The 15519-nt window shown below is 49.4% G+C and overlaps 1 protein-coding gene across 1 annotated transcript; it reads right to left on the reverse strand.

The window, feature by feature from the left end:
• Positions 1-10843: 10843 nt before the first annotated feature.
• On the reverse strand, positions 10844-14988 carry AP5S1 (adaptor related protein complex 5 subunit sigma 1). The gene is made up of 3 exons (XM_053402196.1): positions 14881-14988; positions 13532-13720; positions 10844-12470 (listed from the first exon to the last, which is right to left on the reverse strand). Exons 2-3 carry the CDS (start codon positions 13702-13704, stop codon positions 12044-12046), a joined length of 600 nt encoding a protein of 199 aa, XP_053258171.1. The 5' UTR covers positions 13705-13720; positions 14881-14988; the 3' UTR covers positions 10844-12043.
• Positions 14989-15519: the final 531 nt, after the last annotated feature.

The raw sequence follows: 15519 nt of genomic DNA on the forward strand, positions 1-15519 counted from the left end.
TTTGATATCCAGCTTTATCACTCCCCTTAAGGAGTCTCAAAGCGACCAACATTCTCCTTTCCCTTCCTCCCCCACAACAAACCCTCTGTGAGGTGAGTGGGGCTGAGAGACTTCAGAGAAGTGTGACTGGCCCAAGGTCACCCAGCAGCTGCATGTGGAGGAGCGGGGAAGCGAACCCGGTTCCCCAGATTACGAGTCCACCGCTCTTAACCACTACACCACACTGGCTCAGGGTTATAAAGACTAGGACTAGCCGCCTGAGAAACGGTTTCTACCCATTTTGGTTTTAAACGCAGTGTAAGGAGTCTCTATGGGAGTATATTGTATTTAAAAATGGGGTATCAGAGTTTTTAGGGGGCTAACTAGGTTGGGATAGCTGGGATAGCAGGATTGCTGGTTTTGAATGTCTTATGTTGATTCCCCCCCGCCCCCCAATTTCGTTGTTCTGCATGAGACAATAAATGACAATAAAGATTATCGTATCGTATCATCGTATCGTAAAACCTTACCTGCCTCAGGGGGGTCGTGGTCCCCTGAAGCCTCAGGTTTAAGAGACAGCAGGGTCGGGGAATGAAATTTTAATCTTTCCCACCATCCTCTGCCTCCCTCAGCTTCTTCTCCATCTCGCAAGAGAGACATCTCCACCACCATCATTGTGACGCTCCTGACTCTGCTGCTCCTACTGCTGGCCACCTCCCTCATTGCAATGGCCCTTCTCTGTAAGTACAACTACGCGTTTCCAGTCTGCCTGATTTACACGGCTCTGGCACCTTATCCAGAGTCTGTCCATTGGTGCACCTAACTCCATATTATCTGCGCTGACTGACAGCAGCTGCCCAGGGTTTCAAGCACAGGTCTCTCTTTCTCTCAGCCCAACCTGGAGAGGCATGCAAAGCCCTTTGTCGGTGAGAACATCCTACTTTGAACTCAATTACATCTGTCCAGGCCCCAAAGAGGGGCGAGAGTGCCTCTGAGGACGTGCAGAATGGCACAACCATTTTGCTGCTTCAGGCAATCACACACAGGCTTGCATTATGTAAAAAAAATTTTAAGGTCTTTTATATATATAATAAGGCATTATCAGATAACCTGCCAGACAGGAGATAAAAAACGCACTCAGATTTCTGTTGTAGACCGCCTTTTCTGTGATGTAGGTATGATGTATCGGGGGGCGCGTCTTGAGCTACACCCCTTCTGTGATGTACCGTATTTTTCGCCCTATAGGACGCACTTTTTCCCCTCCAAAAATGAAGGGGAAATGTGTGTGCGTCCTATGGGGCGAATGCAGGCTTTCGCTGAAGCCTGGAGAGCGAGAGGGGTCGGTGCGCACCAACCCCTCTCGCTCTCCAGGCTTCAGGAAGCTATCCGCAAGCCGTGGGAGCCTGGCGCAAAGTCGCGCAGCTCTCCCAAGGCTTGCGGAGAGCTGCCTGCATCCTGAAGCCTGGGGCGCGCTGAGCTCAGCGCACCCCAGGCTTCGAGCTTCACACAGCTCTCCGCAAGCCGTGGGAGAGCTGTGCGACTTCGGGCAGATATCCGCAAGCCTGGGGAGACCAGCATGACTTCCCGCCGGGCTCCCAAAGCTTGTGGATAGCAGCCTGTTCTGGGGGCTGGGGTCGGGGGAAGCTCGGGCTTCCCCCACCCCAGCCCCGCGGCTGGGGGGGAAATAATTTTTTTCCTTGATTTCCCCCCCAAAAAACTAGGTGCGCCCTATGAGCCAGTGTGCCCTATGCGCCGAAAAATACACTATATATGATGTTTCTGGGGGTGGTGTTGGACTCCAGGGCGGGCAATTTAAAATGTCTATATAAAGGCAGGCACACCTTGGTTCTGGGTCCTCCTTTCCTGCGTGTGAGGGGAGCACCCTCTTGCAACAGATCAATAAAGATCAGGCTTAGGAACTGCTTTGCTAATACTACTACTACTACTACTAATAATAATAATAATAATAATAATAATAACAACAACAACAACAATTTATTATTTATACCCCGCCCATCTGGCTAGGTTTCCCCAGTCACTCTGGGCAGCTTCCAACAAAATATTAAAATACAATAGTCTGTCAAACATTAAAAGCTTCCCTAAACAGGGCTACCTTCAGATGTATTCTAAAAGTCTGATAGTTATTTTTCTCTTTGACATCTGGTGGGAAGGCGTTCCAAAGGGCGGGTGCCACTACAGAAAAGGCCCTCTGCCTGGTTCCCTGTAACTTTGCTTCTCGCAGGGAGGGAACCGCCAGAAGGCCCTCGGCGCTGAACCTCAGTGTCCGGGCAGAACGATGGAGGTGGAGACGCTCCTTCAGGTATACTGGACCGAGGCCGTTTAGGGCTTTCTCTGGTTGGCCCCTGTTATTGTCTCCTATCAATGGAGAACCTACAAAGGACTTTATAAGGGCTCTTGTGTCCCCCATAAGGGAATAAGGGCAGATTTTGTTTACGACAGTTAAAAGCTAAATGCTGATCACTGCCCACCTCTAAAAATACCCTGCAAAAATGAGAGAACCAGAGCAAAGGTGAGGTTTTTCGAAGTGGGAGGGAAATTAGCCTTGAACGCGATGGTGGGGGAGGAAGGGATTTGATCTAAATAGGAAAGAGTTGGCTGGCCTGCAGAAAATGCCACCGGGCCCATTACTGCCAGGAAGACCAGCAGAACAAAATCTTGTAAGGGCCCAAGTGCCATTGGTATTCAAGAGGCATGCTCAGGGATGGGCTGTAACATCCCAGAAGATACTGCAAGGCTCCCTAAATCAGGCATAGGCAAACTCTGGCCCTCCAGATGTTTGGGACTACAATTCCCATCATTCCTGACCACTGGTCCTGTTAGCTAGGGATGATGGGAATTGTAGTCCCAAACATCTGGAGGGCCAGAGTTTGCCTATGCCTGCCCCAGATGTACATGGGAATTTGCAGGAGAACATGAATGATAGGTCCCTGCTCCGTGGTGCTTACAATCTAGAATTTGGCAGGGCAGGTAGAAAACAGCAGGAAGGAGAGGCAAGGATACTCAAATGGATTGTGGGCCGACGCAGTTCCGTTTGTGCCTCCGCTGCAGTTGGGAGGAGAACAAAAAAAAGTTCCGACCCTGTTAAATAGAAAAGGGGTAGCAGTGAGTTCTGAGCAAAACTCCAAACTCCGAAATCTGTTCAGCGTTTTCCGATTTTTGGATTTCCTACTTTGCACGCCCCCTTTTGAGCCACTTCTTGCCTTCACCGGCACTTTTATTTGGAAGTTAATCCTGCATGTCTGCCATGTCAGGGCAGATAAAAGAAAGTCCTTCTTCACGCAGCGCACAGATAAACTGTGGAACTCCCTGCCACAGGACAGAGTGATGGCCACCAATTTGGATGGCTTTTAAAAATAATTGTCTAATAATATTAGACAAACCACAAGAAGGGGGAGTGCTGCTCTTGTGTTCAAATCCTGCTTGTGGGTTTCCCACAGGTCGGCCATTGGCTCGATCCAGCATGCTCTTATCATGTTCATATGGTTTGTAGATTCCCAGAAGGAGAAGAAACTCCAGGAAATCGAAGGAGCGATGGAGAAGATCAGAACCTCCCTGTTTCTCAGCAATATCTCTCTTTCACCAGCGGAAGCATCTGAGAGTAAGTTGCAAAACACAGAAATGAGGACAACCCTTAGAGTATGTGGGGATGAGAAGGGTTCCTATTTTTAATCGTTTCCCTTTCTTTCCTCCAGATGATTTGTGCTCTTCGTCATTTAATTTGCATAATGTAAAGTGTTTGTCCTCACAGCCAAGCTAGGAAAGTATGGTGGGTTATTGTTGTGCCCTTTTTACAGCTGGGAAACTGAGGCTGTGATAATAGGCCACACACACTCTCTCTCCTCTCCTGTAGTTTCCAGCAACTGGCAGATTTTAAATACCTCCTTCAGCGATAGGGAACAAACTTTTTCTCTGATGAGAGTACCCTGTGCCTTTAAACAGAAACCCAACAGGTGCAGCTGCCCCAATCACTACATCTCAGTGATTTTCTTAGCCAGAGAGAAGTTTATGAAAATGTTACTTTTTGTTAGAATTCCTGCTCCGTGATTGCAGTCATGGGATTGTTGTCTGTCACATGACGGTATATGTTTTGACTCCACAGAGTGGGAAGTGACGGAGACAGGATGTTTGTGTTACTGTGTTCCATTAAATTGGGACTGTTGTCCTTTGTTCTTTTTCTCTTTGCTGTCTGATGCTAGAGAGAGAGGGAGCCATGTTGCAGTGCTCCATGTGTATTTATATGTAAATAAAGTAGATTAGCCAAAATGCTGAGTTGCTGAGGTCTGTTACGCATGCTGCACAAACTCTGTGGATCCCTAAGTGTGCTGGTATCTGTTCGCATCAGTCGCTGTGATGTTCGGGCTGAAGAAAGCTTTGAAGCTCCTGAACGATCGACCAGGAGGGAGAGAACATGCCAGTCAGGCATGTGTCTCTGCCAGGGTCCTACTTGAGTGTAGGACGAGCTCCTGACACTTTTCTCCTAGTCTCCCATTTCACAAAGCTCACTTTGGTCTGACACTACACTGAACTCTGCCCTTCCAGGTGTTCAGCTGCTCCAAAACATCTCTGAGGCTTTCTACAAGATCCAAACCCGCCTGGGGAACGTCAGTGCATCAAAAACCGCTATCCAGAATCGTCACAGTAAGTAGGGGTCAAAATCAGTGACGAAGACCTCTTCCAATCCCACCTTTCCTTCAAAGGGAGTCAGCAGCCCAGACCATCTCCGGTTCTGGACATAAGCGTTGCCAACTTCTTAAACGCCTACTGCTCCTGTAATTGAAACATATTAGGAGGTGGCAATGTTGGTTCTTATTCAATTAAAGGACTTTGCCACATGATTTCTGCATATCACGATCCAGTTAAAGTTGCAAGGGCAAAACCAAGTCCCCACCCCAACTTGAGTTATGGCGATCCTCCTGGCCAGACCTGGAGCAACCAACTCCCAAGGGAGTCTGTTCCTCTGTTGAACAGCTCTTAACATCAGAAAGTTCTTTCTGATGTTTAGTCAGAATCTCCTTCTTGTAACGAGTAGATTTCCGAGCACCATTCAAAGTGTTGGCACTGACCTTTAAAGCCCTAAATGACCTCGGTTCAGTATACCTGAAGGAGCGTCTCCATCCCCATCATTCTGCCTGGACACTGAGGTCCAGCTCCGAAGGCCTTCTGGCGGTTCCCTCATTGCCAGAAATGAGGTTACAGGGAACCGACAGAGGGCCTTCTCGGTAGTGACGCCAGCCCTGTGGAACGCCCTCCCATCAGATGTCAAGGAAATAAGCAGCTATCTTACCTTTAAAAGCCATCAAAGTGCAAGTAGATAAATAGGTACCGCTCTGGCGGGAAGGTAAACGGCGTTTCCGTGCGCTGCTCTGGTTCGCCAGAAGCGGCTTAGTCATGCTGGCCACATGACCCGGAAGCTGTACCTCAGCCAATAAAACGAGATGAGCGCCGCAACCCCAGAGTCGTCCGTGACTGGACCTAATGGTCAGGGGTCCCTTTACCCTTTACCTTTAAGGTATGTATGTTCAAATATTTCTCACTGTCCGATTTCCGTGACCATTCACCAAACTTTCCGGTCACACCTTGTACATGTAATGAACAAGTAAGAATGTTCAAGAACTGTGGTTTTTCACACCTCTGCATGACAAGCTCCTTCTTGAACTGAATGGGGGGGGAGTTGGCTATAAATGCAATACATAAATAATATTTATGCACACACACCATGCTTGAGCCCCCATCCCTTCTCTAGCACACATCCATTCCCTTTTTTGAGATGCCCATGCTACATCCTCGAACAGACGATGCTCAGATCCAGCCCCTCCAATCAGCCTTTCCTGCAGTTCAGGGTTCCTGAGACCCACTCCCTTTTTTTCTCCCAAAGGGGAACTCCTGGCATTGCTCTCCACAGGCTGGAAGTTTTACAACGGCAGCGTCTATTTCCTTTCCCAAAAGGCAAAGCCCTGGCAGGAAGCTGAGGACACCTGTAGAGCCCAGAGGGCACACCTGGTCTCCATCACATCAAAGGAAGAGATGGTGAGCACACACACAGGGCCGTCTTACCCATAGGCACTAGCGTGTGGGGTGTTAGTTTCTGTTTGCCACTGAGCACCTGCTTAGAGTCACAAGGCTCTGTTTACATTCCAGAGACCTTCCAGGCTGTTGGAAGTCTCACGGAGGCAGGAGACGGATGTGATGTTTACTGGTTTCCTGTTCCTTTGTTCCTTTGTTCCAGTTGCTCTCTGCTTTCATAGAGAGAGGGTGTATTTTTCTTTGCTGTCTGTGCAGTAAGAAATAAAGCGTTGCGATGTAACCATAAATTTCATCACTTCCCTGTGCTGGAAACTCTGCTGAACGGGAATGTGCCTGAGGCCTCATCAAAGGCTCAGGTCGTAAATTATTTGACGGAGGTGATTCCGAAGGAAGATGAGCTTTATCAGCTTGGCCAAGCGGAGATGCCGACATGGGGCACCTGGGCGCCAGGCTGAGAGTCCGGGATCCGAGAGTTGAGTCCAGGGCAGAGCCCGTCTGTCGGTCGGAGCGCTACAGTGGGCTCTTCTGCTGCGGGTGGCTCTGTGCCGCGAGTTCAGGGACAACCAAGCCAGCAAGACGCTGAGGCGGCCAGCCGGCTCCGCCCTCCTGCGCACCTGGGACTGGGCAACCTGGGGGAGACGCAGGATCTTTGCACCCCGGAGCCACATATGCTTAAGACAGCCCTGCACACACACTTCAAAACACCTGGATTTACCTGCTCAGCTAACGAAAACACCAACACCTGGGCTGGCCCGAAACATTTTCCTGGCCCAAGCAGCCGCCTCAAGACTGCACTGCCATCTTCTTCGCTGGCCTCTGCTCCTGCGCCTTTGCCAGCAACTTAGCCTGCCAATATTGCCAGGCCAGTCCCCTTCCTAGGAAAAGCAGCTGCTGCTGCTCTCGGCACATCAAGCAGCTGCTAGAAACATAAGGGTTTGTTTTCTTGGTCAGTTGGCATTCCTAGAGTTGAGGGTCCTTTGCACAGAAGGGGTTAGGCACAACTCGCTGATTCCTGAAGTCCCAGCCTGCCTCTGGGAACTGGGTGGGGCTTACTTCTGAGTAAATGTGCGCAGGATCAAGCTGCCCAGCTGCAAATCCAAAAGCCATTTGCTGCTGAGCCAGAATTTGAGAATGGTATCCTGTCCCTGAGCCTAGTTCTCTCTCTCTCTCTCTCTCTCTCTCTCTCTCTCTCTCTCTCTCTCTCCAACCCTGGACAAACTGTTTTGCAGGAATACCTTGTCAGGGAAGCCAGAAATCAGCACTTTTGGATCGGACTCTCTGACCAAAATACAGAAGGCGTTTGGACCTGGGTGGACGGCACAAAGTACAACAAAAAGATTAGGTGGGTCTGATCAGCTCTTTAAAAAAGAAGAAAACACAGTGTGTGGCTTTCTGTATTCTTTCACTTCAGGTGCCCCTACAAAACAGACTTTTTCATATAGTCTTCGCCTCCGTCCCAGGAGACCCCTGGAAAAGTGCTACTCTGTGATTTCCTAAAACAAAACAAAATCAGGAAAGATAATCCCTGACCAATAGGGATCTTTGAGTAATAGGGACCTGACTAATAGGAGCACATCATGCTCCTTCTTCTGGGATAGTTTGACCACCTTTGGTCGCACTCAGCTCTCACCTGTGGCTCCTAGAATGTGTTAGCATGTGACAGTGGCCACACCCCAGGAATGGCTTCGACTGGCCGGCTAAAGAAATAGAGGGGAGCTGATGGGTCTCACGCCCTCAGTGAGTTAGGGACTTGCAAAGACAGGCTCTGAGAATTGAGTGGACGAGACTAATAGTGGGTCCAACTGTCAAAAAGGCGATTTCTGCACATGCTGTAGAGCATGGGTAGGCAAAGTAAGGCCCGGGGGCCAGATCTGGCCCAATCGCCTTCTAAATCCAGCCTGTGGATGGTCCGTGAATCAGCGTATTTTTACATGAACAGAATGTGTCCTATTATTTAAAATGCATCTCTGGGTTATTTGTGGGGCAAAGGAATTCGTTCATTATTTTTTTCCCAAATATAGTCCGGCCCCGCACAAGGTCTGAGGGACAGTGGACTGCTCAAAAAGTTTGCTGACCCCTGCTGTAGAGGGAGGAGAGGGGCAGGTGGGGCTCATCCACCTGGGAAGGCAGCCCATCTAGGAGAAGGAAAACTCTGATTCTAAACTTCTGGTGCCTTGTGGGACATCTTCCAGAGAAGAAAAGGCCAAGGAGTAAACTCTACACAATTCCACAGTGGAGTCCCTAAGACAGTTGGCTGGTGCCTTGCACGCCTCTTCCAGCAAATGCTACAGCCAAGCGGGTGCCAAAAATATTGCTCTGCTTTCCTTTGGACCCCATCAGTGAGGCTGGGAGAGGGGTCTTGTCGTCTGGGCAGCCCAGGACATCCAGGCTTGCATCCTGGGGGGTCACTGTGGCACTGCTAACATAGCAGTTTGACTTCACCCGCAGAGGTGCACTCCGTTGTCTCTCAAGACAGACGGAGGCCAACAAGGGATCTGTTGCACTGCATGCATAAAGGTAAAGGGACCCCTGACCGTTAGGTCCAGTCGCGGACAACTCTGGGGTTGCAGCGCTCAACTCACTTTATTGGCCAAGGGAGCTGGCGTACAGCTTCCGGGTCATGTGGCCAGCATGACTAAGCCACTTCTGGCGAACCAGAGCAGTGCACGGAAACGCCGTTTACCTTCCCGCCGAAGCGGTACCTATTTATCTACTTGCACTTTGACGTGCTTTCGAACTGCTAGGTTGGCAGGAGCAGGGACCGAGCAACGGGAGCTCACCCTGTTGCGGGGATTTGAACCGCCGGCCTTCTGATCGGCAACTCCTAGGCTCTGTGGTTTAACCCACAGCGCCACCCGCGTCCCTAAGATATATATATATATATATATATTAAAGCATGCCAGCTATATAATCACAGCCTCTCGCCTTCTTCTCCAGTTTTTGGGGACAAGGACAACCAGACAACTGGCATGGAGCACCACAACACGAGGAAGACTGTGTTCACTTCACAACGCACTGGAATGACGTCAGCTGCACATACAACTATAAATGGATGTGTAAGAAGGTCTTCTCCTGAGCAGATGCCCCACTGCCTTTCCAGGACAGGACTAAGGGGCCACTGAACCCAGTGTTCTGGATCCAGCAGAGGACAGCCAAAGGTCTCCAGAAGCTCATAAGCAGCTGTCACTCCAGGAGAGGCCTAGCCCCATGACTGCCAGATTTTCTTAATCGATAGGAACACTGCAGGAAAACCCTCCACCCTCTTCCTTTTCCCTAATCTGCATGTCAGAATTTTAAAGGCCTGGAGGAGGCAAGGCTGCCTTTGATGGACTTTTGCCAGACGGAAAAAGCAGGTCGAGAAATCAATTTTAGAGTTGCCTTTGTACCAAAGTCCCAAACTTTTAGGGGCCACTGAGTCCCCTACCCCATAATAAGGATTATTCAGAAGAGCACTATGCACAGCCCACGAAGGAAGACAATAACGTGACAGAATTCAATAGAGAGGCAATTTATCCAAAACCCAAATAAAGCTATTTAGTTTGCTCAATTCAACAAACTTGATCCAGGGAGACCAGCTTTGCACAGTCTGGTTTACAGCTCCCGCACCCACCTGCTACCTTATTGCCCCCCTAAACGGCCTCGATCCTGTGTCCCTGAAAGAGCGTCTCCACCTCCATGGTTCAGCCCAGACACTGAGATCAAGCCCCGAAGGCCTTCTGGCGGTTCCCTCATTGTGAGAAGTAAGGTTACAGGGAACCAGGCAGAGGGCCTTCTCGGTGGTGGCGCCCACCCTGTGGAACACCCTCCCTTCAGATGTGAAGGAAATAAGTAGCTATCTTTAAAAGACATCTGAAGGCAGCCCTGTTTAGGGAAGTTTTTAATATTTAATGCTGTATTGTTTTTAACACTCGACTGGGAGCCGCCCAGTCGAATTATTATTATTATTATTATTACTCTGCAAACCACCAGTCTAGTTTCTTCTCACACACATGGCCATCTGTCCAGGATGTTTTAGCTGAGATTCCTGCATTGCAGGGGGTTGGACTAGATGACCCTTGCTGGGGTCCCAATTCTACGATTCTACTTCTCTGTCCTCCACACAGGCAACCAAGCAGCATGATCAGAGCTCAAGGACCAATTGCAGCCAGGCAAAATCCCTCAAGGAGGCACGAAGCAGGGCTGGAGATGGGTGTGGCAGAGTCTCGAGGGCCAGGCAGAAAGGCTCGGAGGGCCGCATTTCCTCACCTAGCCCCCCAGCCCTGAGAGCTTATGGTTCTCCATTCCTGATTTATGCCATATGCTTTGAACACTGAAAAACCACAGCTATGTTTTATTATTCGAGGCAATTACAAGAGCAACTCTCCTATACAACAATTTCCCCAGTCAGGGCCTGTTTCAAGGGAGCAGAGTTTTGTCATGTAATCTTTTATTGGACTGGGAATTGATGGAGGAAGAAGTGAAAGAAACGATGATTAAATGGTCTCAGGATCTCGGACATACAATCCATCTAGAGCAATGGGAGAAACTCTGGCGAAAGGATATACAATTTACTGCCTCATATACAATTAAATTATGGGACGCGGGTGGTGCTGTGGGTAAAAGCCTCAGCGCCTAGGGCTTGCCGATCGAAAGGTCGGTGGTTCGAATCCCCGTGGCAGGGTGCGCTCCCGTCGTCTGGTCCCAGCGCCTGCCAACCTAGCAGTTCGAAAGCACCCTCGGGTGCAAGTCGATAAATAGGGACCGCTTACCAGCGGGAAGGTAAACGGCGTTCCGTGTGCTGCGCTGGCTCGCCAGATGCAGCTTGTCACGCGACCCGGAAGTGTCTGCGGACAGCGCTGGCCCCCAGCCTATAGAGTGAGATGGGCGCACAACCCCAGAGTCTGTCAAGACTGGCCCGTACGGGCAGGGGTACCTTTACCTTTTTATACAATTAAAGAAAATTTTGTAAAGATGTTCTATAGGTGGTACTTAACGCCAGTTAAGTTGGCAAAGATATACAAATTGAAATCCAACCTCTGTTGGAGATGTGGTGGAGAAATAGGAACAACAAGACATATGTGGTGGAGGTGTGAGGAAATTAAGAAATTTTGGGTAGTAGTACATGAAGAACTAAAGAAGATGTTGAAAATATCAATAGCAAAGAAACCACAGACATATCTCCTTGGGTTGATAGATGAAGAGATACCACAGGGGGAAGAAAGAATTTTTCTATATGCAAGTACAGCTGCTAGAATAGTGATTGCTACTAGGTGGAAGTCACAAACGATACCCACAAAGGAGGTATGGATTTGTAAACTAAATGAATATTTAATTTTGGCAAAATTAACTGCTATAAAAAGAAATCAGTCGAATCAAAAATTAAAAAAGGAGTGGAAATGTTTTGATGAATATATGGCAAAATATTGCTCAAAAAAATATACGCTAATATGCCTAGATTAAAACGTGAAGTACTGGATGGAAGAAAAATTAGTAAGGAAAGATAATAAGAATATGTAGATGATTTGAGAAGGTTGTAGAATGCAAAGATTATTGTAAATTGTATAATTTGGAGGAAATCGAGTGGGGGCAGTGGAAGGAAGGAGAAAAGAATAATACGATGGAGGAAATATAAATGTAATGGGGAGGAAATGGTGTTGGTTTTGGTACATCTGTATTGTAATGTAATATGTGAAAACCAATAAAAAAGGGGGGGAAAGAACTCGAGTTTTTTGGCAGAGAAGCGGTAATAAGTCTCTGAAGCCCCATCTCCTCTTCTTCCTCCTGTTTCTTCTCCATCATGCAGTGTGGCATGTGCCGTTGCTGTCGCACAGAGCACATTTCACCCACCTGCAGCCCCTCTGGGTGCTTGGGACTACAAATCCCATCGTCCAGTGCTGGCTGTGGACGATGGGAATTGTAGTCCCAAGCGCTCGGAGGGGCTGCAGGCAGGTCCAGGCTGGCATAGGCAGTACGCAGCAAACCAGCTGACCCATCCACAGCTGCCCACGGCCGTTCAAGCCTCCATCCCTTTGGAGATCCTTCATTTGCAAAGCGCCGCACTCGCCTCTCTCTCCAGGCCCAGAACAAACTGGTCGTTCAGGAAGAGCAGCTGCCCGTGCGGCAGGAACTTGTGAAGAAGGACCTCTGTCCTGTCGGCCTTGAGGACGACGTCGCTCCCTGAGCTCAGCAGCTTGAGGTGGTCGACGAGAGTCTTGGCGAGGTGCTTCAAGGTGCTCTCGGCCAGCAGGAGGTTCTCGTGGGGGTCGCAGACCAGAGCGAAGCCCAGGCACTGGATGCCCAGCCACAGAACGGTCTTGTCCTCAGAAAAGGGGTCCCCTGTGGGGAGGCGGAAGACCCCCGACGGGGCATCCTGGAGAGAAACGGGTTCGTCAGGGAGCTGGGCTAGGTGCTCGGACTGAGGCTTCCCGGAGGCTTGCTGGTGGAGTTTGCAGGCTGACTCCACTTGTCTGTGAATAGAGAGGATGCAGAGTTTTGAAGTTTATCGGAGGGAGCTTTCCTTCCGTGAAGGAGCTTGCGGGGAGAGAGAGAGAGACGCAGAAAAGTGGTGTGCATAAAAAGAGCACTGGTGGATCAGGCCAATGGCCCACCTTGTCCAGCATCCTGTTCTCACAGGGGCTGACCTGTGGGAAACCAACAAACCACTACAGTGGTATCTTGGTTCTCAAACTTAATCCGTTCCGGAAGTCCGTTCCAAAACCAAAGCGTTCCAAAGCCAACGTGCGCTTTCCCATAGAAAGTAATGCAAAATGGATTAATGCGTTCCTGACTTTTAAAAAGAACCCCTAAAACAGTGTTAACATGAATTTTACTATCTAATGAGACCATTGATCCATGAACTGAAAGGAATAATCAATGTACTGTACTATAAAATAAGTAAGACAGTATTGTAGATGATAAAAATTAAAATTATTTTTTTTTTCTTACCTGCTCTGATGATAGACATTGTTTGGATGGGGGGCTTTTATCCATTTCCACAGTCACACAATCAATCAATCAATAGCTGAACTGGGTTACACACAGTCACAAAAACAAATGAACCGAAAAAGCCTCAAAAACAAAAACGCAAAATAAATAGCAAAAAAAACACAACAACTCCAAACTTAATCCATTCCAGAAGTCCGTTTGACTTCCAAAATGTCAAAACCAAGGTGCAGCTTCTGATTGGTGCAGGCGCCCCGGAAACAATAGCCAACAGCCACGTCGGACGTCTGGCTTCTGAAAAACGTTCGAAAACCAGAACCAAGGTACCACTGTCAACCAATGCACCCCTTTGGTTCCAGACAGTACATGCGTAGACGAGTCTTAAAAGCCTGGGACACAAATTTTCATGGCCCTCTAGCGGCTATGGTGGCTCATTCACCAGAAGTGACGTATTTAACATTAATTCTGGAAGTTTATATTCCATTCTGACCAAACTAAGCCGCCTGGTGTACATTTTCCCCTAGGAGGCTGAGTTTGGTCAGAATCACGTACACTCTTCTAGAGCACAGCACGAGAGTTGTGTTACCTGGCGATGGCCAGGATCTGCTCCTTCTTGCGCAGCCGCTCCTTCTCGCGATCCTGGGGACCAGCATCTTCCAACCCTTCAGGGCCGAAGACCCTGGAATAGAGCACTCGGCAGCAGCCGGCCTCTTCCCCGGGTCGGCAGCGTAACGTCTGGATGAAGAAGGCGTGGACCATGGCAGGAGGCTGGGCACTGGGAGAGAACACAGGATAGCTCAGTCGGTAAAGTAGACTCTTTTTCCAATAATTTTTTATTGTTTTCTTTACATATGCTTTCTTACCATACATTAAAAGACACCTGCTTCTTGGGAGAAAAGCAATGACAAACCTAGACAGCATCTTAAAAAGCAGAGACATCACCTTGCCAACAAAGGTCCGTATAACAAAAGCTATGGTTTTTCCACTAGTGATGTATGGAAGTGAGAGCTGGACCACAAAGAAGGCTGATCGCCAAAGAATGGATGCTTTTGAATTATGGTGCTGGAGGAGACTCTTGAGAGTCCCATGGACTGCAAGAAGATCAAACCTATCAAACCTATCAATTCTTAAGGAAATCAGCCCTGAGTGCTCACTGGAAGTACAGATCCTGAAGCCAATACTTTGGCCACCTCATGAGAAGACTCCCTGGAAAAGACCCTGATGTTGGGAAAGATGGAGGGCACAAGGAGAAGGGGACGACAGAAGACGAGATGGTGGGGCAGTGTTCTCGAAGCTATGAACATGAGTTTGACCAAACTGTGGGAGGCAGTGGAAGACAGGAGTGCCTGGCGTGCTCTGGTCCAGGAGGTCACAAAGAGTCGGTCACAACTAAACGACTGAAGAACAACAACCATACATTCTTCAACACCAGAGTTCAAAAGCATCCATTCTTCGGCGATCAGCCTTCTTGATGGTCCAGCTCTCACTTCCATACATCACTAGTTCGAGTCCTACGTTGGGGAAAAGATTTCTGCATGGCAGGGGGTTGGACTAGAGGACCCTCAGGCTCCTTCCAACTCTATGATTCCAGTCACAGCCCTATGCTCCATGAATTTGTTTCTGAACTAGGAGGTTCCTTGCAGCAACCTTGGCTAAATATCCACTGACAGGCACCTTTTCCTCTCCAGGTTCAGAGGCAGACACTGGGCGGCCATCTGCTGGGAATTCCGTAGCTGAGATCCCGTCATTGCAGAACTAGATCTGATCCCCACAGCGGCAACACTGTGAAATGGGAGACGCAGGGGCTGACCCCGCTCCCTCTCAGCTCTAACCACTGAGCGACTCTGCCTCTCCTGCGAAGAGCCGCCCGCGGAACTTTCTGCCACAGGAGCATTGCCAGCCCCCCCCCAAGACCCCCTCTACGCCCCCACTGACCTGTCTTCCCAGCGGCAGCGGCCAGAGGCTCCCGGACCCTCCGAGAAGCGAAGGCGAAGCTGCAAAACAGCTGCTTCTAAAGGGGAGGAATTGGAGAAACTACAGTTCCCAGCATGCCGCGCGGGTTGAAAGTGGGCGCAGCCGCCCGCTGGAACGTTCCGCTATGCACTCTGGGAGATGTAGTTTTGTGGCACAAAGCTGGCCGCCCGTCCTGACTGCCGCTTCCTTTCGCCAAATGCGCATGCGTCTGCCTGTTATTCTTACTATGATTGGCTAAAGGGCTAAAGGAGGCGCGGCTTCACAATTTCCAGGTCCGCAGAGCGGTGGGCGTATCCCAAGTACGAGTGGCAGGCGCTCGGCCAATAGGAGGAAAGGGGAGGCTTAGGGGGCAGGAGGCGGGGAAAGTCTCCCAAAGGGAGCAGGCGCTGATTGGGCCGCGGTTCTGATAGACAAGGCTGTACCCTCCAACGATTGGCTAATCTTCAGAATGCAAATTTAGGCTGGATTTTGGAGCGCTCTGCGCCTTTTGATCAGGCATAGGCGAACTCTGCCTTCCAGCTGTTTTGGGACTACTACTCCCATCATCCCTGACCACTGGTCCTGTTAGCTAGGGATGATGGGAGTTGTAGTCCCAAAACA

The sequence above is a fragment of the Podarcis raffonei genome, chromosome 9 (assembly GCF_027172205.1).
Source record: "Podarcis raffonei isolate rPodRaf1 chromosome 9, rPodRaf1.pri, whole genome shotgun sequence".
NCBI classification, from domain to species: Eukaryota; Metazoa; Chordata; class Lepidosauria; order Squamata; family Lacertidae; genus Podarcis; species Podarcis raffonei.